The sequence below is a fragment of the Rhinatrema bivittatum genome, chromosome 2 (assembly GCF_901001135.1).
Source record: "Rhinatrema bivittatum chromosome 2, aRhiBiv1.1, whole genome shotgun sequence".
In the NCBI taxonomy this organism is placed as follows: domain Eukaryota; kingdom Metazoa; phylum Chordata; class Amphibia; order Gymnophiona; family Rhinatrematidae; genus Rhinatrema; species Rhinatrema bivittatum.
Window position 1 is genome coordinate 377,796,815 of NC_042616.1, and position 24,065 is coordinate 377,820,879.

Below are 24,065 nucleotides of genomic sequence, written 5' to 3' on the forward strand. Positions count from 1 at the left end.
CAGTTGGCAAAGCGGAAGAAGGTAAATATTAAAGAGTGTAGGGGAGAGGGAGGAGCCCTGAGGAACTCCTAAAGATGAAGAATAGCGGGAAGATTCTTTATTATGGATTTTGACCTTATAGCCTCTATTGCTGAGGAATGTATTGAACCATGATAGTGCAGTTCCTGAAATTCCTATGTTTGCCAGTTGATTGAGGAGGATGGAGTGGTTAACGGTATCAAATGCGGCCGAAAGATCTAAGAGAATAAGTAGAAATGATTGGCCTTTGTCTAGCCCCATGATGATATGGTCTGTCAGGTATATGAGTAGAGTTTCCGTGCTTAAAGCTTTACGGAACCCATATTGGGAGGGATAAAGTATTTTGTGATCTTCAATGTAGTTGGAGAGTTGTGTTGACCAGCTTTTCCATGATCTTGGCAATAAATGGAAGATTGGAAATCGGGCGAAAGTTGTTGGGGTCCTTGGGGTCTAGATTAGGTTTCTTTAAGAGCGGTTTTAGAGAAGCTAGTTTAAGGTCATCTGGAAATAGTCCCTGGGATAAAGAGCAGTTGATGATATCTGCCAGAGTTTTGGAGATTTTTTCCGGTATTAGAAGGAGGAGCTTTGTAGGTATTTGGTCGAAGGGGTGGGAGGAAGGTTTCATTTTCTTAAGTAACAGAAGGATCTCAGAGGCTGTGATGGGTTCGAATGATTCAAAGGAGGTTCCTTTGTTTAGTATCTGCAGAGCATTAGTGAGAGAAGTGTTACTGGGGGTCAATCGCTTTAGCAGGTTAGATATTTTGTCTTGGAAGAAAATAGCCAATTCCTCAGCTTTGGATTGAGCTAGGTCTATGGGAATATCTGGAGTGTTGATATGTGTCAGGTTAGATACGTAAGCGAAAAGAGCTTTTGCATCAAATACAAGGTCATGGATCTTGCTAGCATAGTAATCCCTTTTTAATCTTAGGGTGGAGTTCTTGTAGTGATGGAGAGCTAGTTTGTAGGCGGCTAAGGTGCTGGGGCAGGGGGCCTTACGCCATTTGCTTTCTTTGTGTCTTAGGCTCTGTTTGAGTTTATGGAGGTTGTTTGTGAACCATGGTTGTCTCTTTGGTGGGTTCGGGTTTAGTTTTTTTGCTGAAAGAGGACATAGTTTGTTTGCTACTGCCTCGGTGATGTTGCTCCAGGAGAGGATAGCTGAGTTAGGGTCAGAGAGGTTAATGTGAGGAAGCTCTGAAGCGAGCTGGCTGTTGAGGTCATCGGACGAGCAGGGTCTTCTGTAGAGAAATGAGGATTTCGAAGGGAGATTTGGGGCTGCCAAAAGAATGCCCCCTCCCCTTTTTTTGAGACGAGGGAGGGAGAAGAAGTTGTAGAGGTGGGTGGGGAGTTGATTTATTATTGCAATATCCGTTGGTTTGAGCCAGGTTTCTGTTATGGCACAAATGTCTGGGTTGGAGTCTAAGAGATAGTCATTGAGAATCAGGGATTTTTTAGTGAGAGATTGAGCATTCCCTGTACGTACCAGGATCAGTCCAGACTCCTGGGTTTTGCCCCCCCTCTAGCAGATGGAGACAGAAGTTTACAAACAAATTTCCGCCTATATCTAGGCTGGTGCCACCTACAGTCTGGCAGTATTCTTCTATCTCCTAGCAGGTGGAGAGGGTGCAAAACCTACAGTCTGTATTGAACCTAGTTTAGAGGTGCTAGAATTAAAAAAAAAAAAAAAAAAAAAAGAGTAAGGTAGGTTTTGTTTAGCGTAGGGGAAAGACCGCAGAGGCTTGCCTGCGGGTCCCAATCCCCGCCACCCAGGGGACGGTTAGGTCCTGAGGGGACCATTCCCCCTGGTTGAGGCCGCCGAGGAGTGGGGGAGCCCCACGTACCGGCGTACCCGTCCTGGGGGTGATACCGGGGAAACCGGCTCACTCCCCCCAGCTGAATCCGGATCCGAGGTACAGTTTTTCTTGATTTTTACTGAAAGAAAAAAAAAAAAAAGTCTTGTGCCTGTGTGCTGTTTTTCCTGCTGTACTTTCTCTCTCTCTCTCTCTCTCTCGTTCAGGGCCGGCTCTGCGCGGCGGTTTGAGGGGGGGTTCGTGGTGATTTTTGTTTTTTCTTTCACGGGCTCCTGCTCTACTGTGCGCAGCAGGCCATGCCGCGGCAAGCTGCTTGCCGGGCCTGCGGGTCCACGGCAGCGCGGCTGTCACGGGACAGCCTTTGCTCCGCTTGCGTGGGAGGAGGAGAGGGAGGATCGTCGGAGGCGTCAGGGACCCAGGGAAATAGGAAGCCTCGGGTCGGGTCTGCCGCGGCACCCGCTGCTTCTCCGGGGGGGGGTCGTCTTTGCCGCTCCCGGGAGGCGCGATTTTGGCGGGAACGGCAGCCATTTTATTGCCTCGGGGTGCCGAGGCAAACGCGGGCCTACAGGAAGGCGGGGAACGGGTTCACCCGTCGTGTTTGTCCCCCCAGCGGGGACTCCATGGGGGGGACAGGCCCACAGTCCCCAGAGACTCCGGGGAAAATTCCTCGGGGGAAGGCAGTGACGAGGAGGACTCGCCAGATTCGTTTAATTCGCGGTTTGTGCTCTTGATGCACAAGGCCTTTAAGGCCCGCCGCATGGCTCGAAAAAGGGCCCAAGGGACCCCACCCTTGGAGGGACCCTCAGAGATAACCCCCACGGGGGAGAAAAGGCTGAGGTCCGGTCCGGGGGCGGTGGGCCCGCCGAGGTCCAGGCCCCTGCGGTCCCGAGGGGAACGGGGGTCATCAGGACTCCTCTTCAGACTCCGGGGAGCCGGAGGAGCAATCAGAGGATCCGGAGTTCCCGTCCCAACCCCCGAGGGGGGTTGAGGGAGCCGGGAGCCAAGGGTTCCGGTACGCTGCACGGAGCGGAGTGGGATGATCCAAAAGTGGTCAGATTGTTCCGGAAGGACGAGTTAGGGCCCCTCATTCCGGAAATCCTAGGGGAGTTGGGGATTCCTCTCCCGCAGGTTGAGTCTCGGCTCGGTCAGACGGATCCCGTCGTGTTAGGTCTTCGGGGACCACCTTCGGCTTTTCCGTTACATTTCTCGGCCTCAGATTTGTTATTTAAGGAGTGGGATACTCCGGAGTTGGGGCTGAAAGTAGCAAAGGCCATGGATAAGTTATATCCCCTGCCAGAAGACATTCTGGAGCTGTTGCGTTTGCCGAGGATAGATTCGGCGGTGGCAGCGGTAACAAAGAAGACCACTATTCCGGTAACCGGCGGAACTGCTCTTAAAGATGTTCAGGATAGGAAGTTGGAGGTTCAACTTAAGCAAATTTTTGAGGTCTCGGCGCTCGGAATTCGGGCGGCCATTTGCAGTAATTTTTCACTGAGGGCTGGTCTGCGTTGGGCGCAGCAGCTGTTGGCTAATGAGTCCCTGTCTTCTGATGAGGTACGGCAAGCAAGTCGTTTGGAAGCGGTCATTGCCTATAGTGCGGATGCATTTTATGATCTCTTGCGCACCTCCGCCAGAACGATGGTGTCAGCGGTAGCTGCGCGACGCCTGCTGTGGCTCCATCATTGGTCGGCGGATGGGACCTCCAAGGCTCGGTTGGGTTCCTTACCCTTTAAGGGGAAGTTGTTGTTTGGCAAGGAATTGGAGGACCTGATTGAATCGTTAGGAGAGAATAAGGTGCATCGGTTGCCAGAGGATAGACCGCGGTATAGGGGGCCTCCGGCCTCTCGTCCTCGGTTTCGCGGCGGCCGCAGGTCAAGAACGTCTCGAGGATCCAATTCTTCCTTTCGCCACAGTGCTACTCGTCAACAAGCTTATTCTCAGTCCTTTCGCGGGTGCTGTTTTGGTCGTCCGGGAGCCGGTCAAGGTGTGCAGGCAGGGAAACCAGCACAATGATGTGAGGCCGGTCCATTCCGTCGTGCCCAAGATTGGCAGCAGGTTAAGCCGGTTTTACGAGGAATGGACCAGAATCACGTCGGATCAGTGGGTGCTAGAGGTGATAAGACGCGGCTACGCCTTAGATTTTTCACGCCAGCCACCCCAGGGGTTTCTAGTGTCGCCTTGCGGTTTTTCAGAAAAGCGCAGAGCAGTGCGATCGACCTTAGCTCGACTGCGCGATCTCGGGGCAATTGTACTGGTCCCTCCCGACCAGCTGCGGCAGGGCCGGTATTCCATTTATTTCGTGGTACCCAAGAAAGAAGGAACGTTTTGTCCCATTCTGGATTTGAAAAGCGTCAACAAGTGTCTGCGGGTCCCTCGGTTTCGGATGGAAACGTTGCGTTCGGTGATCGCGTCCGTAAGGAAGGGGGAGTTCCTAGCCTCCCTGGATCTCACGGAAGCATACCTTCACATCGGTATTCGTCAGGAGCATCAACAGTTCCTCAGGTTTGCGGTGCTGGGACAGCATTTCCAGTTCCAGGCGTTGCTGTTTGGCCTAGCAACGGCCCCTCGCACGTTCACCAAGATTATGGTGGTGGTAGCGGCGGGGCTCCGCGAAGAGGGACTGTTGGTGCATCCGTATTTGGACGATTGGCTGATTCGGGCCAAGTCGAAAGCGCTTTGTCACCTAGCGGTCCAGAGGGTGCTACAGCTGCTACACTCCCTGGGCTGGGTGGTGAACGAAGCCAAGAGCCATCTGGAGCCGTCGCAGTTCCTGGAATATTTGGGAGCTTTGTTCGACACGTGTCAAGGCACGGTGTCCCTCACGAAGGATTGTATGGTCAAGTTGCAAGCTCAGATTCGACGGTTGTTAAGCAAGCCAGTACCGATAGTGTGGGATTACTTGCAGGTATTGGGGTCTATGAACTCTACGCTGGAGTTGGTTCCATGGGCGTTCGCTCATATGCGTCCTTTACAGTCAGCATTGCTCTCCCGATGGCGCCCACTATCGGAGGAATATTTCCTCCCATTGCCGCTGACCCAGGACGCCAGGGGCAGTTTGCCTTGGTGGCTCTGCCCGGACAATTTGAGTTGAGGAGTTTCGTTGGAAACGCCATCATGAACGGTGGTTACCACGGACGCCAGCCTGCTCGGTTGGGGGGCAGTCTGTCTCGGGCAGTCAGTACAGGGGAAATGGTCTGCCCGGGAGGCGTCGTGGTCCATCAATCGGTTGGAAACTCGAGCGGTGCGCCTGGCTCTTTTGAGGTTCCTTCCGCTGATCCGCGGGCGGTCAGTGAGGATACTGTCGGACAACGCGACTACGGTGGCTTATATCAATCGACAGGGGGGAACCAGGAGTCAGCCGGTAGCATCCGGAGCTCGGGCGTTGATGGTTTGGGCGGAGTCCCATCTGAGCAGCATTGCGGCCTCCCACATAGCCGGGGTAGAAAACGTCCAGGCGGATTTTCTCAGTCGCCATTGGCTAGATCCCGGAGAGTGGGAGCTCGCGGAGGGAGCATTCCAACTCATTTGTGCTCGGTGGGGCACGCCGGCGATGGATCTGATGGCTACCTTCAAGAATGCGAAAGCTCCCCGGTTTTTTGCTCGCCGTCGGGAGATAGCAGCGGAAGGCGTAGATGCGCTGGTAGTGCCGTGGCCGACGGATGTCTTACTCTATGTGTTTCCTCCGTGGCCACTCATAGGAAGAGTGCTAAGGCGCATCGAAAAGCATCCAGCGGAAGTGATAGTCGTCGCCCCAGAATGGCCGAGGAGGCCGTGGTTCGCGGACCTGCTGAATCTGGCGGTCGAAGGACCTCTCCGGTTTCCGTATGTTCCGGACCTCCTGCACCAGGGTCCCTTTTGTTTCGACCTGGTGGATCGCTTTTGTCTAGCGGCATGGCTTTTGAGAGGCGACGGTTGAGAGCCAAGGGTTACGCGGATACGGTGGTATCTACCCTACTGCGCTCGCGGAAGAAGTCTACGTCGCTGTCGTATGTGCGAGTGTGGAGAGTTTTTGAGTCCTGGTGTATTGAGCACGGGGTGGTGCCTACCCGGGCGGCTATAACGGACGTACTTCTTTTTCTTCAGGAGGGACTGTCCAAAGGTCTTTCCTGTAGTTCATTGCGGGTGCAGGTGGCGGCGTTAGGCTCATTGAGAGGTTGGATTCATGGCACATCGTTGGCGGCGCACCCGGATGTAGTGCGTTTTCTTCGGGGGGCGAGGCAGCTGCGGCCTCCGTTTCGGCAGCCTTGTCCGTCCTTGAATTTAAATGTGGTCCTTAGAGCATTGTGTGCGGCACCTTTTGAGCCCCTTCGTAGGAGCACGCTTAAGGATTTAACTCTAAAGGTGGTGTTCTTGGTGGCCATGGTCTCGGCGCGACGGATTTCGGAGCTCCAGGCTCTGTCGTGTCGAGAGCCTTTTTTACAGATTTCGGATTCGGGAATCTCGTTGCAAACGGTACAGTCTTTTTTACCCAAGGTGGTTTCCTCGTTCCACGTGAATCAGACTGTAGAGTTGCCATCTTTTGGGCAGGTGCAGTCTTCGGATCCTATGGCTAAGGATCTTCGTAAGTTAGATGTGCATTGCGCGCTGCTACAGTATTTGGAAGTCCCAAATGCCTTTAGAGAATCCGACCACCTATTCGTGATCTATGGTGGTTCAAGGCGGGGTAAGGCGGCCTCCAAGACTACGATTGCGCGGTGGTTGAAAGAAACCATTCGTTCAGCGTATCTTTTGCAGGGGAGGTCGTTGCCCGCGGGGCTGCGAGCCCACTCTACTCGCGCCCAGGCTGCTTCCTGGGCGGAATGCCATCATATTCCTACAGAAGAGATCTGTAGGGCAGCCACCTGGAAGTCGGTCCACACTTTCGCCCGGCACTATCGTTTGGATGTGAAAGCGCCAGGGTCGACGGCGATTGGAGAAGGGGTGCTTAGAGCAGGCCTCTCCGGCTCCCACCCTATGGAAGGTAAGCTCTGGTACATCCCAGGAGTCTGGACTGATCCTGGTACGTACAGGGAAAAGAAAATTAGGTTCTTACCTTTTGCTAATTTTCGTTCCTGTAGTACCAAGGATCTGTCCAGAGTCCCGCCCAGTGTTGGGATTTTCTGCTGGGAGAGCATGTGTGGTCTGTGTGTGCGTTACCTAAAATCAGGAAGAATTGTTGTTTATTACCTCGAGTTCGGGACCCAGTTGGGTGGAGTTATGCTTAGTTTTGCATAGTTTGAGGAGAAAATTGTAAGCATTTGAAGTTTTATATGTTGGAAGTTGTCCTGCTGCTTTGACATTCCGTAATACTGCCAGACTGTAGGTGGCACCAGCCTAGATATAGGCGGAGTTTTGTTTGTAAACTTCTGTCTCCATCTGCTAGAGGGGGGGCAAAACCCAGGAGTCTGGACCGATCCTCGGTACTACAGGAACGAAAATTAGCAAAAGGTAAGAACCTAATTTTCTTTTGAATAGCGTAAGGGAGAATAGTGTTAGTCCTAGTAATTGGGTAAGAGGTGAAATCATAATTGGGATAAGGGCTGTGTAGTTGCGAGATCTTTGTAGCATAGTGGTTTTTCCTGTGGTGAGGAGGTTGTGTTGAAGAATCGGGATCGGAAATCTCGGTGTCATTCTGAACTTTTGTATTAGAGACGATCGGTTGAGAGTTTGAGTGAGTTGGATGATTGCGTAGGGAGGTTTAGTGGATGCTGGAATGGCTGACTACTGCTGGATCACGCTGGGTGAATGCTGAGAAGGATGAATGCTGTGAGGATGATTGCTGATCGCGCTGGGTGAATGCTGAGAAGGATGAATGCTGTGAGGATGATTGCTGATCACGCTGGGTGAATGCTGAGAAGGATGAATGCTGTGAGGATGATTGCTGATCGCGCTGGGTGAATGCTGAGAAGGATGAATGCTGTGAGGATGATTGCTGATCACGCTGGGTGAATGCTGAGAAGGTTGATTGCTGATCATGCTGGGTGAATGCTGAGAAGGATGATTGCTGATCACGCTGGGTGAATGCTGAGAAGGATGATTGCTGATCACGCTGGGTGAATGCTGAGAAGGATGAATGCTGTGAGGATGATTGCTGATCACGCTGTTAACGACTTTATCCTCAGGAACGAGTGTACAGTGAAATATATGCTTCTTTTGATGAAGCCATTGCTTTGGTGCGCAGAGCGGGGCCTGGGGCTTTGCTAGCCAAAGCGGACATTGAATCTGCATTCAGGTTACTACCCATTCATCCGTCTTGTTTCTCTTTACTGGGATTTTATTTTGAAGGGGGTTACTTTGTCGATAGATGTCTCCCCATGGGTTGTGCGATTTCATGCGCTTTATTTGAGGCCTTCAGCACTTTTGTTCACTGGGCTACGATGAGGTATAATGATTGCAAGGATTCGTTACATTATTTAGATGATTTTTTGTTCGTGGGGCCTAGTGAGTCGGATGTTTGTCAGAGTCAAGTTAAATGGCTTCTTGGAGGTGGCTAAGTATTTCGGAGTGCCAATTGCTCATGATAAAACTGAAGGGCCTGCCACCAAATTGACATTTCTAGGAATTGAATTGGTTTCTGTAGAGATGGTGTCGAGGTTACCGTATGAGAAGGATGTTCAGTTGAAGGACTTGGTTAGGTTAGTCCAGGATCAGTGAAAATAACTTTGAAGCAGATGCAATCTTTGATCGGCTCTCTTAATTTTTCATGTTGGGTAATATTATTCGTAGACTGTCAGCCAGAACAGTGGGTGTCAGAGCAGGGCATCATTTTATTCGGGTGACGCAGGCAGTTAGGAATGAGCTAGGGGTATGGGAGGGTTTCTTAAATTCTTTTAATGGTGTTTGCATGATGCAGGATGAAGAGATTTCAAATGAGGACTTGGACTTGCATTCCGATGCTGCTGGGGTGACTGGCTTTGGCGTATATTTTCGGGGACAATGGTGCGCTGAGCAATGGCCTCAGCAGTGGGTAGATGACGGGTTAACAAGGAACATCACATTCCTGGAGCTTTTCCCGATCATAGTAGCTTTGACCATTTGGGGCACAGAGTTGGCTAATAAGAAAGTGGTTTGGTGGTGTGACAACTTAGGGGTAGTTCAAGTTGTGAACAAACAGGCTGCAAAGTGCCCTAGAGTTTCGTCCTTGTTGAGGGAGATGGTCATTTTATGTTTGAAATGGAATGTAATCATACGAGCAAGACATGTTACGGGGAACTTGAACTTGATTGCGGATGATCTTTCTCGTTTCAAGTGGGACGTCTTCAGGGCAGAGGCACCACATGCGAGTTCGGAGGGGGAGAATTTCCCAGAGCATCTTTGGCGACTTGGCTTGATGAAACGTGGAACTTGATCAGTCAGTCTCTGGCACCAGCGACATGGAGATCTTACATGATGGGCAGTGGAGCGGTGTCTCGTTTTTTGATATCTTTGGGATGGAATGGGGGGGAGGTGAGGGCAGGTGATATGGTCCGGTTTATTTTATGGGCCAAAGGGGCTGGTTATTCTTTAACATCAGTCCATTGTCAATTAGCGGGATTCGCCTTTTTTCAGAAGCTGGGGGGTTGGGGAAATCCGACTAGTAGTTTTTTTAGTGAGAAACATTTTGGAAGGTTGGAGTCGAGGGTACGCAGTGCGGCCGGATAAATGCAGGCTGATACGATATACCGACTTGTTAAGAATTGTCGAGCATTTGACCGAGGTGTGTCGGTCGGGATACGAGATATTGTTGTTCAGACTAGCTTTTTCTTTGGCATTTTTTGGAGCCCTAAGGATCAGCAAACTTGTTGCCAGATCTAAGGCATGCAGAGATGGATCCGGCTTGCTGGCTCAGGATGTGTGGGTTTACAAGCATCAAGTGACAATGCGCATTAGGAAATCTAAGACAGACCAAAAAGGAAAAGGAACTTGGATTTCATTGATACGTGCCCATAATGAGCTCTCATGTCCAGTAAGGAATGTGCAAGCTTTTGTAAGGGTAAGGCCTGAAATTGGGGGGGCGCTTCTTGATACACCAGGATGGTTCTACGCTAACCATTTATCAGAATTCATTTATCAATTCACCAACCACCACAATCTTTCACTTTTGAAAATAACCTGATACCTATTAAATCACACGCCAAAAACTTAGGAATGATCATAGACTCTCGATTAACATTATCCAATAACATTTCTGAAGTAGTTAAAAAATCTTTTTACAAAATACATATGCTGAAAATAATAAAACTATTACTGCTACCAAATGATTTCCGTCAAGTCACTCAATCTTTGATACTTACTACACTGGACTATTGCAATGCGCTATATCTTGGTTTACCGATATCAACACTTCAGCCACTACAACTTGTTCAAAATGCAACAGCTCGAATGTTATACAATGCTTCACGAGGAGACCATATTACACCTATACTATACAATTTACACTGGCTCCCAATATCTTTCTGTATCACATATAAAATATTGTCCACAATCCATAATTTCATACACAATCCTAACTCAATTTTGCTATGCTCAATACTGAGATTATATAAACCTAACAGACAGCTCAGATCTATAGATAAATGCATTTTGGAAATTCCATCAATAAAATCAGCTAGCTTGGCATTAACAAGAAAACGAGCATTTTCAGTTGCAGGTCCTATACTGTGGAACTCAATGCCTGAATATTCGACTTAAGCAAACCGCAACGAATTTATAAAAGCACTGAAAATGTATTTATTCACTTGCGCTTATAATATATCTCAATGACCTCATTAATACTGCTATAATTACTGTCATCTATTATAGTCTGAATTGAAATTACATTGTATTTTAATTTGTTGTATTGTTATGAATTTATGTATGTTTTAATATGTGCACCGCCTAGATGGATAGACTACTAACCCTTGGCGCGGTACATAAAAACTTTTAAATAAATAAAATAAATAAATACATTTTCTCGAGTGTTACAACGTGCTGTTGAAAGTTTAGGGTGGGATACGCGGAAATACTCACTGCATTCATTTAGGATTGGAGCGGCGACGACTGCGGCAGAGTTGGGATGGTCAGCGCATCGGATTCAGGTGTTGGGACGTTGGAAGTCGGAAGCATTTCGGACATATGTACGGAAGTAGTTGGTTGGAGTGATAGGAGTGAGGGGATGCAGTGTACTTGGCTAATGCAATTCTTTGTTTTGCAGACTCGGAAGGGGTGGCGTCTAATCGAGAATGTGCCTGGGTCATGGGTCATTCTTTTGTTCGCTGTGAAAGAGGCCTTATGGCGAAAATTTGAATTTAAAAACCAGCAAGTGGATCGTGCGTTGGTTCGGCAAAGGGGGGATGCACTGGAACGAGTTGCTTGCTTTTCTCCTGGGTAAAACACAAATATGGGGTGTTCCAAAGTTGCTTATTATTGATTTGGGAGGAAATGACATAGGTAAGCTAACCTGCAGGGAACTAGTGACAATTATGCGAAAAGATTTGGCAGCTATTATAAATAGCATGCCGGGTACGAAAGTGGGTTGGTCCGATGTTATAATTCGGATTAAACATCGTGATGAACCCTTATGGCATAACGGTGTTAAGAAATTGAATCGTCAAGTAGGCAAATGGTTAGTTCAACAGGGTGGTTTTTGGGTAAGACATAATTGGTCTTGGGAGACATTGAGGGGCTTATTTCTTGGCGACGGGGTGCATCTTTCTGACATCGGTATGGATTTATTTAATAATGCCCTGGAGGAAGGATTCAAGCAACAAATAATATTGTAGTGGGCCGCAGTGGGAGAACAAAGGCAAACAGGTTTGCTTTTGTTTGTGGCGGAAAACCTGAGCCATAAGTTGTAATGTATTGTCTTGATTTGTGAAGGACATGGGGGGGGGGGGGAATGCTCGTGTAGCTTGGGGCTGCTACACGGGAAGGCCTAAAGAGCAAGGGAGGGGGGGCGATGCTCAGGCCGCAAACTTGCCCTCGCTGGTGTCATGGCGGGGTAAGTGGTGGTGGGGGGGGGGGGGTGCTGAAGCAGGCTTACCATTGGGACGAGGTGGTAAGCGAAGAGGGTCATGAGGGAGGAGGAGGTGGGGGAGGAATTTAACTTTTGGTGTTATGTATAAGTTGCAGGCTCGGGTTGTGTTTTAATAAACTGCGGCCTTATTTCAATGCCATATTGTTGTCCATGTGTTTTGTACAGGGAGAGAGGGAAAGAGGGTGGGGGGATACGATCGAGCGGACTGCTGGTCTCGAGTCCCTAGGTTATACATTTGTAAATTGTATTTTTTTAAGCTTTATTTATGTATGCTTTATAAGTCGCTGTGAATTGTTGTGGAATATGTGGGCTATAAGAATTTTATAAATAGATTTGGAAAGTCCCTGCATGCCTGTGTTGCCAGGATAGACTCGGTCTACTAAGTTGGAGCCTTTTGATTTTGTAGCATAATGGCCAATTGCTAGAACATAGTGACAAGATTCAGGCAGTGGAGAAGGATATCCAAAGTATTAACGCTTTTAATGTTGCTATTGTCAAGGAACTATCGACTGAATTTTCAAAGCCTGGTGCATGTAAAAATTGGTATTTATGCATGTGGCTGGGCCCTGTGTGCGCTGCACGCATTTTCAAAAGGGCCTGGCCATGTGTGTAAGTTCTGATACGCGCACAAATGCCGGGCCTTGAAAAAGGGGCGGGCGGGGAGGGATGGGACGGAAGCCGGCTGGGACAGCGGCCATTAGCCGCTGTCCTGGGGAAGCACTGGCACCGGTGCACGTAAATTACTTCTGCTTACTTGGAGCGGACTCGGAGGGAACTGGGGAAGGCCCGATTGCGTCACCATGCATACTTTGCAAAAATCCCCCCCCCTTTGCACGTGCGGATTGTAAAATCCGACGCACATGTGTGCGATGCCACCCGATTTTATAACATGCGCGCACTGGCGCAATCATGTTATAAAATTGGTGCGTCCATGTGCGCGCGCTGGGAACCGCATGCGCACATCATTTAAAATCTACCACTAAATGATCTCTTCAGGAAGTTAGACTTTCTAGTAAATCAATCCAGGCATTTAAACCTCTGCATGTTGAACTTTCCTAAAGTTATGAGAGAATTAACTGCTAATGATATTAAGGCAATATTTTCTTGAAGTAATACATTTTGAGCCAGATTCAGTTCCTTAGTAAGCTGCACTTTTTGCCAGTTTCCACTTGTAGTATTCCACAAAATCAAATTATTTAGTCTTTTTCAGAATTGTTTAATTTGACCAATTATATGGAAAATTCAGGTCCTCAGTTTATAGAGCAAAGCACTTTTGTTGGTTTCCTTTGTTACAGAAATTGATCTTAGTAATGCAGATTTTATTTTAGGAATTTAAACTTTCTTCTTTGGTCAGACTGTTTAGGATTTTTCCAGACTTGTAAAAAATAATCCAGTAGAGGAGGAAAGGCTTTTTAGCTTTAAGCACATGACTATTGCATTAGATGCTACATTTATGTTAAGATATCCTTGCAAATGTGTAATCAAGTATAAACAATGATCCATTTTTTTCCCTCCCAAACAATTGCAGTCATTTTTGGACTCATTAACATCTTCCCCAGCTCCCACTTTGGACCATTGATGGGACATATTGTTTACAGATTTTCATGTTATGCAATTTCCTTAAAGTTCTTCTAGTTTTACTTGATTTCTGAATCTCCTTTCTGGTAGATTTGTTGAGCTAGATTATGGAAGTTTTACTTTGATTTTTTTCCTTTATATTTTTTATATTGATTTCTATTATGTTTCTGTATTCTGTTGTGCCTTGAATACTATTGACATTAATAAATATAAAAAAATGTAGTTATAGTAGCTAGTTTTGAAATGTTGATGATGAGCATGGCACACAGGTTTCAAAGTGCTAATTTAACCTTCTTTTGTATATTCTACCATATGTCCAGTATATGTGCACTTATTTGCAGAGTTGTTGAAGGAAATAAAAGCAGCAGTTAAAAACAACCCCCAAAAAAGCACTTCATATCAGTTCATGTCAGCAGAGCCTAAATTTACCATGTACAGTAAATGGAGATTAACTGTACTAGGTAGAACATGTTGGGCATGCAGATGAGGGGCTGTGATGATAGACCCAAAACCTCTGTATGGGTTGAACAATGAATAAGAAGCCATGCTTGCTTGAGCCTTTCAGACAGGATGGCATAGGATGATGCATTAGGCCACTTGAATGCAAGGAAGTAAAGATCAGTAAACAAAATATTAAGTGATAGCTTTTTATTGAACTAACTATAGTGACTAGGTTTTGGAAGTTATACTCCTTTCATCAGGTCAAATGAAAGTGACCAAGTTAAAGCAAAAGATTGTAGTCAAGATGGTGTCCTGAGAGGAGGCACATTAAGCTGCTTGATCGTACCTGGTTTTCCTTGGCAAGGTGACTGTTTTTCCCTCAATTTTATCTCACTCTGATGTGTCCTCGCTAATTACTACCTTTGTCTCCTACAACTGCTGTTTCAGAGGGCTCACTTCCCATTGTGGGAACTGTATCTCTGTAAATTTTCCTCTGGAAAAAAGTCGACAAACAAAAAGTTGGGTATGAAGTGCTACAGATATTAGATTATAGGCCATACATTAGCCTTTTTTCGAATTCCTCAGCAAAATTAATGCCTTCCCTGCACACCGTCCCTCCACCTTGTTTTTTTTTTTAAGCCTGTCTTGGTTTATTTCAGCCATCCGTAATATCTTTTCAGTGGACAAAAATACTTGTACTACTTTTTGGAAGCTAGAGTATATATGAGATTTTTGTAACTAGTATTCATTAATGTCTTCCACAGACAAAGACAGTGGATGCCACTCTGAATGGCCACACAGGAAGAGTTAATTGTGTACATTGGATTCAGAAAAATGACTGCAGTAAGTATTCTTCTGCTTTTAATAATGTCTTTTTATGTTTTCCAGCACATAGAATGTTAAAGTTATATAAAAGGGATCTGTGTCTGTCTATAAGCGAACCAACTCTCTGAAGAAGGGACAAAAAGTCATCAAATTTGGCATACAGGAATATCTGATAGACAAACATTTAATAGACAAATTTTCTCTTAAGTGTTGTTGAGTACCTTTATGTACTGATTTTGTTGAAAAACATGTAGGCAAAATTACAAGGCAACCTCTACAAAGACAAATCTATATTGGCGATGTCATCTAGGATGAAAAGGTGCCTACCCTTACTCTCAGCATTAGAGCTAATGATGGTCATAGCAAAGAATAGTGCAGAATCTTCAGGTGGAGATAACTTCCCTGGCCATGGTGAAAAAAGAAACATACTTTGAAATGTCTATATACAATTGCTAGAAGTCTAAAAAAAAAATAAGATGGGAGAGTTAGAGTGTATAGTATTGGATGAAATGGTAGATATAATTGGCATCTCGGAGACCTGGTGGAAGGAGGATAACCAATGGGACACTGTGATACCAGGGTACGAATTATATTGAAATGATAGGATGGCTCAAATTGGTAGAAGGGTGGGCACTATATGTTAAAGAGAGCATTGAGTCAAACAGGATAAAAGTTGTGTAGGAAACAAAATGCAATGTTGAATCTTTATGGATAGAAATTCCAGGTGAAAAAGGGAATAAAATAGTAATGGGGTTGTATTACGGTCCACCTGGTCAGAACAAACTAACAGACAATGAAATGCTAAAAGAAATTAGGGAAATTAACAGAATCAGAGGAACTGAAACAAATCTCAATGAACCTGGAAGATATACTACGGCAAATTGAGGTTGCCTGAAGATGTACTACGGCAAATTGAGGTTGCCTGATTGACAAACTGAAGAGTAGTAAATCACCTGGACCGGATGGTATACACCCCAGAGTTCTGAAGGAACTAAAAAATGAAATTTCAGACCTATTAGTAAAAATTTGTAACTTATCATTAAAATCATCCATTGTACCTAAAGACGAGGATAGCAAATGTAACCCCAATATTTAAAAAGGGCTCCAGGGGCGATCCGGGAAACTACAGACCGGTTAGCCTGACTTCAGTGCCAGGAAAAATAGTGGAAAGTGTTCTAAACATCAAAATCACAGAACATATAGAAAGACATGGTTTAATGGAACAAAGTCAGCATGGCTTTACCCAGGGCAAGTCTTGCCTCACAAATCTGCTTCACTTTTTTGAAGGAGTTAATAAACATGTGGATAAAGGTGAACCGGTAGATATAGTATACTTGGATTTTCAGAAGGCGTTTGACAAAGTTCCTCATGAGAGGCTTCTAGGAAAAGTAAAAATTCATGGGATAGGTGGCGATGTCCTTTCGTGGATTGCAAACTGGCTAAAAGACAGGAAACAGAGTAGGATTAAATGGGCAATTTTCTCAATGGAAGGGAGTGGACAGTGGAGTGCCTCAGGGATCTGTATTGGGACCCTTACTTTTCAATATATTTATAAATGATCTGGAAAGAAATACGACGAGTGAGATAATCAAATTTGCAGATGACACAAAATTGTTCAGAGTAGTTAAATCACAAGCAGATTGTGATAAATTGCAGGAAGACCTTGTGAGACTGGAAAATTGGGCATCCAAATGGCAGATGAAATTTAATGTGGATAAGTGCAAGGTGATGCATATAGGGAAAAATAACCCATGCTATAATTACACAATGTTGGGTTCCATATTAGGTGCTACAACCCAAGAAAGAGATCTAGGAGTCATAGTGGATAACACATTGAAATCGTCAGTACAGTGTGCTGCGGCAGTCAAAAAAGCAAACAGAATGTTGGGAATTATTAGAAAGGGAATGGTGAATAAAATGGAAAATGTCAAAATGCCTCTGTATCGCTCCATGGTGAGACCGCACCTTGAATACTGTGTACAATTCTGGTCGCCGCATCTCAAAAAAGATATAATTGCGATGGAGAAGGTACAGAGAAGGGCTACCAAAATGATAAGGGGAATGGAACAGCTCCCCTATGAGGAAAGACTAAAGAGGTTAGGACTTTTCAGCTTGGAGAAGAGACGGCTGAGGGGGGATATGATAGAGGTGTTTAAAATCATGAGAGGTCTAGAACGGGTAGATGTGAATCGGTTATTTACTCTTTCGGATAGTAGAAAGACTAGGGAGCACTCCATGAAGTTAGCATGGGGCACATTTAAAACTAATCGGAGAAAGTTCTTTTTTACTCAACGCACAATTAAACTCTGGAATTTGTTGCCAGAGGATGTGGTTAGTGCAGTTAGTATAGCTGTGTTTAAAAAAAGGATTGAATAAGTTCTTGGAGGAGAAGTCCATTACCTGCTATTAAGTTCACTTAGAGAATAGCCACTGCCTTTAGCAATGGTAACATGGGGAGGGGAGAGAGAGGAGGAACGGATTAGCAGCGTTTTTACTTACCATCACTGCTGGCTGTGAAGCAGGCTTGCCTACCAACCAGCTGAACCGGATTGCAGGCTCTGACGTTGGAGAGGGGCGGATCCGGAAGTGGCTACAAAACCTGCCCTGCTGCATTAACTCCGTGAGGGGAGAGAGAGGAGGAACGGATTAGCAGCGTTTTTACTTACCATCACTGCTGGCTGTGAAGCAGGCTTGCCTGCCGACCAGCTGAACCGGATTGCAGGCTCTGACGTTGGAGAGGGGCGGATCCGGAAGTGGCTACAAAACCTGCCCTGCTGCGGCACGCAGCAGAGCCGGCGTGCGCTGAAGCCACGCACGCTAAAGGGGCGTGCGCAATCAGCGGGCTTTGCCGGGCTTCGCCGGAATTGCCGGAGTTTCCGGATCAAGTAAGACTCTCTATTTCTCAAACTCCTCTCTCTGGGTCATCTGTTCTAAGTTGTTGTTGGCACAATAGAGATTAGTTGGGGTTTTTTGTTTTTTATTTTTCTGATTGCATTTAATTATGCCTCCTAAACGTAAAGGTAGAGTCAGAGTGTTTCCTATGCTAGCGACTCTACCTGCTATTCAACAAGAAATCACCAACTATATGCTCTCTCCTATACCCAATGTAAGGGATACCGAAGACTTTGGTGTGCCAAGGGGTCAGGGAGGACCCCTTGTGTCTCCCTTAGCCCTAACACAGGGCTACCACCAATACACAGGGCTTTAGAATCCACGCTGGGTCCATCTGGAAGTGGAAATGCTGATGAAGAGGGAGAGAGACCCATACAAATCTCACCTGTATTCACTACAGGGGGAAATGGGGCCCCCCCATTGGTAACTCCAGGGACTGGAGGAGAAAATCCTATACCAAATTCTGAATCAGCAGGAAGCATGACTCGCCCTGCATTGGTGACGCTGGAAACGCTGTGGGAAATGAGGGCAGCCATGTCTATAAATATTAAGACATTGGAAGGGAAAATTGATATGGTATATAATAAGCATGAACAAGACTTTTTAAAAACTCAATCCCAGTTTAAAGAAACTAATGATAGAATTAAGCACCTGGAAAATCAAGAAAAGAAATTCTGTGAGTTCAACTTGGCAGTAGTAAAAGATAGGGAAGCCATGACTAGGCGAATTGAAATGTTGGAAAATAGTTCAAAGAAACTTAATTTAAGATTTCTGAATTTCCCAAGAGTTGTTGGTGAGGAGCCCTTAATTACTTAGAAAAAAATTTTGGTAGAGCAATTTGGATTCTCCCTGGAACAAACGCCTGTAATTAACAATTGCTATTTTCTCCCAGTAAGAAGGGATTTACCAGGTACAGAGTTGTTTCAGGGTGACCTCTCTAACTTTTTAGAGGACTCCTCAAATAATGTAATAAGTTGGGGTACGCTATTGGTATCTTTTTATTCTATAGCTGATGTTAATGTAGTAATGAAAAAATACTTTAATAAATTTCCAATTTCCTATCTTCAAAAACCAATAAAGTTTTTCCAGATATAGCTTTCTCTACCCAATCAAGACGAAAAACCTTTTTGGCCTACCGTCAGGATGTAATATCATTAGGATTCTCATTTCAATTACGATTCCCCTGTAAGTGTATTGTAAAAAGACAAGATGATATATTTATCTTTTTTGTTCCCGACCAATTAAAGATATTTCTAAATCAGATGAGACAGTCTACTTCTACCCCAGCTGCCAGTTAAGAAAAGAAGGTTCAGGATATGCTAATTGTGTATTAAAATATATTTCCTGATAATTTTCTCCCATATTAGAACTAAACTCCCTCCATTTGTTTGAAAAAAAGAATGAAAAGGTTAACAAACTTTCTCATTTTCTTTTTCTTAATTAATATCTTATATGTCTATTTGTTAATTATTCATTGATATTTCAATTATGCAGTCTTTGTTTGAATGTATAATAAAAATTGATAAATAAAGAATTAAAAAAAAAAAAAAAAAAAAAAGCAATGATAACATGGAATAGACTTAGCTTTTGGGTACTTGCCAGGTTCTTATGGCCTGGATTGGTCACTGTTGGAAACGGGATGCTGGGCTTGATGGACCCTTGGTCTGCCCCAGTATGGCATTTTCTTATGTTCTTATGTTCTTATGACAAACTAAAGAGTAGCAAATCACCTGGACTAGATGGTATACATCCCAGAGTGCTGAAAGAACTGAGAAATGAAATTGCGGACCTGCTATTGGAAATTTTGTAAACTATAAATGACATCAACCTGAAGACTGGAGGGTTGCCAATCTAATGCCAGTTTTTAAAAAGGGATGAAGGGGTGATCCCAGAAATTATAGACCAATGAATCTGATATCTGTGCCATGCAAAATGGTAGTAACTTATCATAAAGAACAAAATTGCTGACCATATAGATAAGCATAGTTTATAGAGACAAAGCCAACATGGATTTTGCGAAGGGAAGTCTTGCCTCACAGATTTGCTACTTTTTTTTAAGGGCGTAAATAAACGTGGATGAAGGTGAGCCACTTGATATAGTGTATCTGGATTTCCAGAAAGTATTTGCCAAAATCCCTCATGAAAGATTTCTTAGGAAATTAGAAACTCATGGGATAGGTGACTGTGTCCTATTGTAGATTGCCAACTGGTTAAAAGATAGAAAATAGAGAGTAGGGCTAAATAGTAATTTCAAGCGTGTAGCAGATGGACTTAGGACCAATGGATACAGTGTGCTCCTGATAGCAGTTGGAGACTGAGTCAGATTTCAATCTGACGTCAGCACTATGTATACCCATGCACGAGGCTCTGATCCTTAGTTTTTGCCGTCTCCATAGCAGTTTGGGACTTCACACACGCTTGCACAGCATTAGAAAACCAAACTCCAAATTCAAAGAAGAAAAAAAGAAAGAATCTTACCTACAGACGAGCCCCACTCTCCTGCGGTGATACCTAAGGGTCCCTCCCCCAGTCAAGAATTCCTGAGGTGATTTCCGAGATCCCTCAGAGGTAAGGCTTGGTCCCAGTGTGGACTTAGCCCCCGGTGCAGGGAGCGGCTGAGAGGCAGCCTCTGTCCGATCGCCGACCACGGTGTGGAATTAGCCCCCTGAAAAGAGAGTGGCTGAGAGGCAGCGGGTGCAAGACTGAGCGCGGCGGTGAAGGTATTCCCCTCTCCCCCCGCAGCCGGAGACCGCCCGGCAAGAGACTGGGAAGCTCCGAGACAAGATAAGGTAGAAAACTTTTCTCTAAATCTCTGGTCTCCGAGGCTCAAATAACCACTCCACCCCTAGGTTTGTTTTTCTAATGTAGTCTGCCTAACTTCATAATTGGCAACAAATTAGTAAACTGGTATTTCCTTAGGTGTTAACAATCAAATAATTTACCAAAATGAGGACTGTCCAATGTAACTATTGTGGAGCCTTTATTCTGAGGGAAAGCTTCTGTAAACTTAGAGCTTGTCCCATTTGTGCAGAACTCTCTTCCTTGAAAAAGGAGCTGGCTGAAGTTAAAGCTGAATTAGCTTCAATAAAGAGAATTTCATTCACATTACATTACTCAGGAATTAATTCCCCATTACCACAGAAAAACCAGGAGTCACGAAAAAAGAGAGATACAGTGGGCTCAGGTAGGATAAGACATGTGACCCACAGACACCCATTCTTGATAGCTGGGCAGCCCACAAGTATACCCCCCACTCACACAGGACATTAAGGAACTCATTAAAACCAGGATTACGGTGGGCTGTGGTAGAATTAGACCTGTGATGCGGAGATACACACTGTATCAAGTGCAACAGGTACAAAAAAGCCTTCTCTATATTAAACACTGAAGAAGTTCTTGAGAAAAAGATTGAAATGTTACCTCAAAAGAGAAGAAATCCAATGCATACAGAAATTCCAGATCAGTAACCAAAGGAAAAAGCTCATTGTGATGGATGACTCTGTCATCAGTGGCACAACTGCAAAGGGAAAGAGTGAAGTGAATAACAAAACTCAACTAAAGTTTCAAAAGGAGTCCAGGAAAAGCAGTAACCTTAACGAGAAAAGCTGGAAAGTTATGACCACAAATGCTCATAGTTTGGGCAATAAAATCTCACATCTGCAAGCCCTAATGGTGGAGGCGGACTTGGACGTTGTTGCTATCACAGAGACATGGTTAACAGAATTTCATGTTTGGGATACGGCAATACCAAGCTATAACTTGTTAAGGAAGGACAGAGTGGATAGGAAAGGGGGAGGTGTGGCTCTTTGTCAGAAACAATATCCAAGCATCTGAGCTGCAAGGAAGATGGGGCAATGAAGAAGCACTATGGGCCGACCTAAAAAAAGATGGGGCATCCATTTATATTGGAGTGGTTTACAGGCCTCCAAACCAAAAGGAAGAGCATGACAGAGATCTGGTTGAAGACATCCAAAAGATGGGAAAGAGAGGAGAAGTAGTGATCGTTGGGGACTTTAATCTGCCGGATGTAGACTGGAGAATCCCTTCTGCAGAATCTAACAATAGTAGAGAAATAGTGGATGCCCTGCATGGGGCTTTGTTCAGACAAATGGTAATGGAACCCACGAGAGAGGGAGCTATACTCGATTTAGTGCTCACAAATGGAGATAATGTCTCTGATGTCCAGGTGGGTGCCCACCTCAGCACCAGTGATCATCAAACGGTATGGTTTCATATCACACACAGGATACGTAGAAGAAGCACGAAGACCTGAGTTTTGCAGTTCAAAAACACAGACTTTGATGAAATGGGGAAGTACCTGGAGGAAGAACTAAAAGGTTGGGAGAACAAGAAAGATGTGGATCAACAGTGGACCAATCTAAAAGGAGCAATCATCAAGGCAACTAATCTATATGTCAGAAAAGTAAAGAAAAGGAAAATGAAACCAAGTTGGTTCTCAAAGGAGGTGGCTGACAAAATAAAAGCTAAAAGAACAGCATTCAAGAAATATAAAGGATCCCAAAGGGAGGAGCACAAAGAAGAATATATGGTACAACTGAGAGAGATGAAGAAAGTAATCAAGACAGCAAAAGGTCAAGCAGAAGAAAGGATTGCCAAAGAGATAAAGAGAGGTGACAAAACATTTTTCAGATACATCAGAGAAAGGAGAAAGGTTCAAAGTGGTATAGTGAAATTGAAAGGTGAAAAGGATCAATGTGTAGAGAAAGATGCAGAAATGTTAAACAAATACTTCAGTTCGGTGTTCACTAAAGAGGACCCAGGAGAAGGACCGTCACTAGTTAGCAAGAAACTGGAGGGGATTGGAGTAGATGTAACTCCGTTTACAGTGGAGAATGTGTGGGAAGAGCTGGGGAAGCTGAAAGTGGACAAAGCCATGGGACCCGATGAGATTCATCTCAGGATACTGAGGGAGCTCAGAGACATGCTGGTGGGACTGCTGTGTGATCTGTTCAATAGATCCTTAGAAACAGGAGTGGTGCTGAGTGATTGGAGAAGAGTGGTGGTGGTCCCGCTTCACAAGAGTGGGAGCAGAGAGAAGGCTGGTAACTATAGGCAGGTTAGCCTCACCTTGGTGGTGAGAAAAGTAATGGAGACGCTGCTAAAAGAGAGAATAGTGAACTATCTACAGTCGGGAGAATTGCTGGACCACAGGCAGCATGGCTTCACCAGGGGAAGATCTTGTCAGACAAATCTGATTGACTTTATCGACTGGGTGACTAGGGAATTGGATCAAAGAAGAGCACTCAACGTCATCTACTTGGATTTCAGCAAAGCTTTTGATACGGTCCCGCACAGGAGGCTGGTGAATAAAATGAGAAGCTTAGGAGTGAGTGCCGAGGTGGTGGTCTGGATTGCAAACTGGTTGACGGACAGAAGACAATGTGTGATGATAAATGGAACTTACTCTGAAGAGAGAGCAGTGTTAAGCGGAGTGCCGCAAGGATTGGTGTTGGGACCGGTCCTGTTCAATATCTATGTGAGCGACATAGCGAAAGGTAAGGTTTTCTGTTTGCGGATGACACTAAGATCTGCAACAGAGTGGACACGCCGGAAGGAGTGGAGAGAATGAGACTGGATTTAAAGAAGCTGGAAGAGTGGTCGAAGATATGGCAGCTGAGATTCAATGCCAAGAAGTGCAAAGTCATGCATATGGGGTGTGGAAATCCGGAAGAACTGTATTCAATGGGGGGTGAAGGGCTGATGTGCGCGGAGCAGGAAAGAGACCTTGGGGTGATAGTGTCTAACGATCTGAAGTCGGCGAAACAATGTGACAAGGCGATAGCTAAAGCCAGAAGAATGCTGGGCTGCATAGAGAGAGGAATATCGAGTAAGAAAAGGGAAGTGATGATTCCCTTGTACAGGTCCTTGGTGAGGCCTCACCTGGAGTACTGCACTCAGTTCTGGAGACCGTATCTCCGAAGAGACATAGACAGGATGGAGGCGGTCCAGAGAAGGGTGACCAAAAAGGTGGATGGTCTTAATCGAATGACTTATGAGGAGAGATTGAAGAATCTAAATACGTACACCCTGGAGGAAAGGAGGAGCAAAGGTGATATGATACACACTTTCAGATACTTGAAAGGTTTTAATGATCCAAAGATAATGACAAACCTTTTCCGTTGGAAAAAAATCAGCAGAAACAGGGGTCACGATTTAAAACTCCAGGGAGGAAGACTCAGAACCAATGTCAGGAAGTATTTCTTCATGGAGAGGGTGGTGAATGCCTGGAATGACCTTCCGGAGGAAGTGGTGAAGACCAAAACTGTAAAGGACTTCAAAGGTGCGTGGGATAAACTCTGTGGATCCATAAAGTCTAGAGGATGTGAATGAAGAGTGGGTGGCTCACGGGAACGATGGCTACTACCTGGTGATAATACCCTTATTCAATAAACATATACACGGTTAATGCGACTCCAACATTGCTCTAAGCTTCAGCGGCAATGAGGAAATGTGGAAAAAAGGATTTGCATTCACAAAAAAGCGGGGAGTAGCTTGCTTATTACAGCGGT

The 24,065-nt window shown here is 45.3% G+C and overlaps 1 protein-coding gene across 3 annotated transcripts in view; it reads left to right on the forward strand.

Annotated features, from left to right (window-relative positions):
• The window catches only part of ELP2 (elongator acetyltransferase complex subunit 2), a 751,239-nt gene that overhangs the window by 21,163 nt on the left and 706,011 nt on the right, over positions 1-24,065 (forward strand). For all 3 annotated transcript variants that reach the window (XR_003854643.1, XR_003854644.1, XM_029589989.1), the window contains exon 2: positions 14,583-14,661. Coding sequence is in view for 1 of the 3 variants with exons in the window: in XM_029589989.1 (XP_029445849.1) it covers positions 14,583-14,661 (79 nt within the window). In the remaining 2 variants the exon portion in view is untranslated. The remainder of the gene's footprint in view (positions 1-14,582; positions 14,662-24,065) is intronic.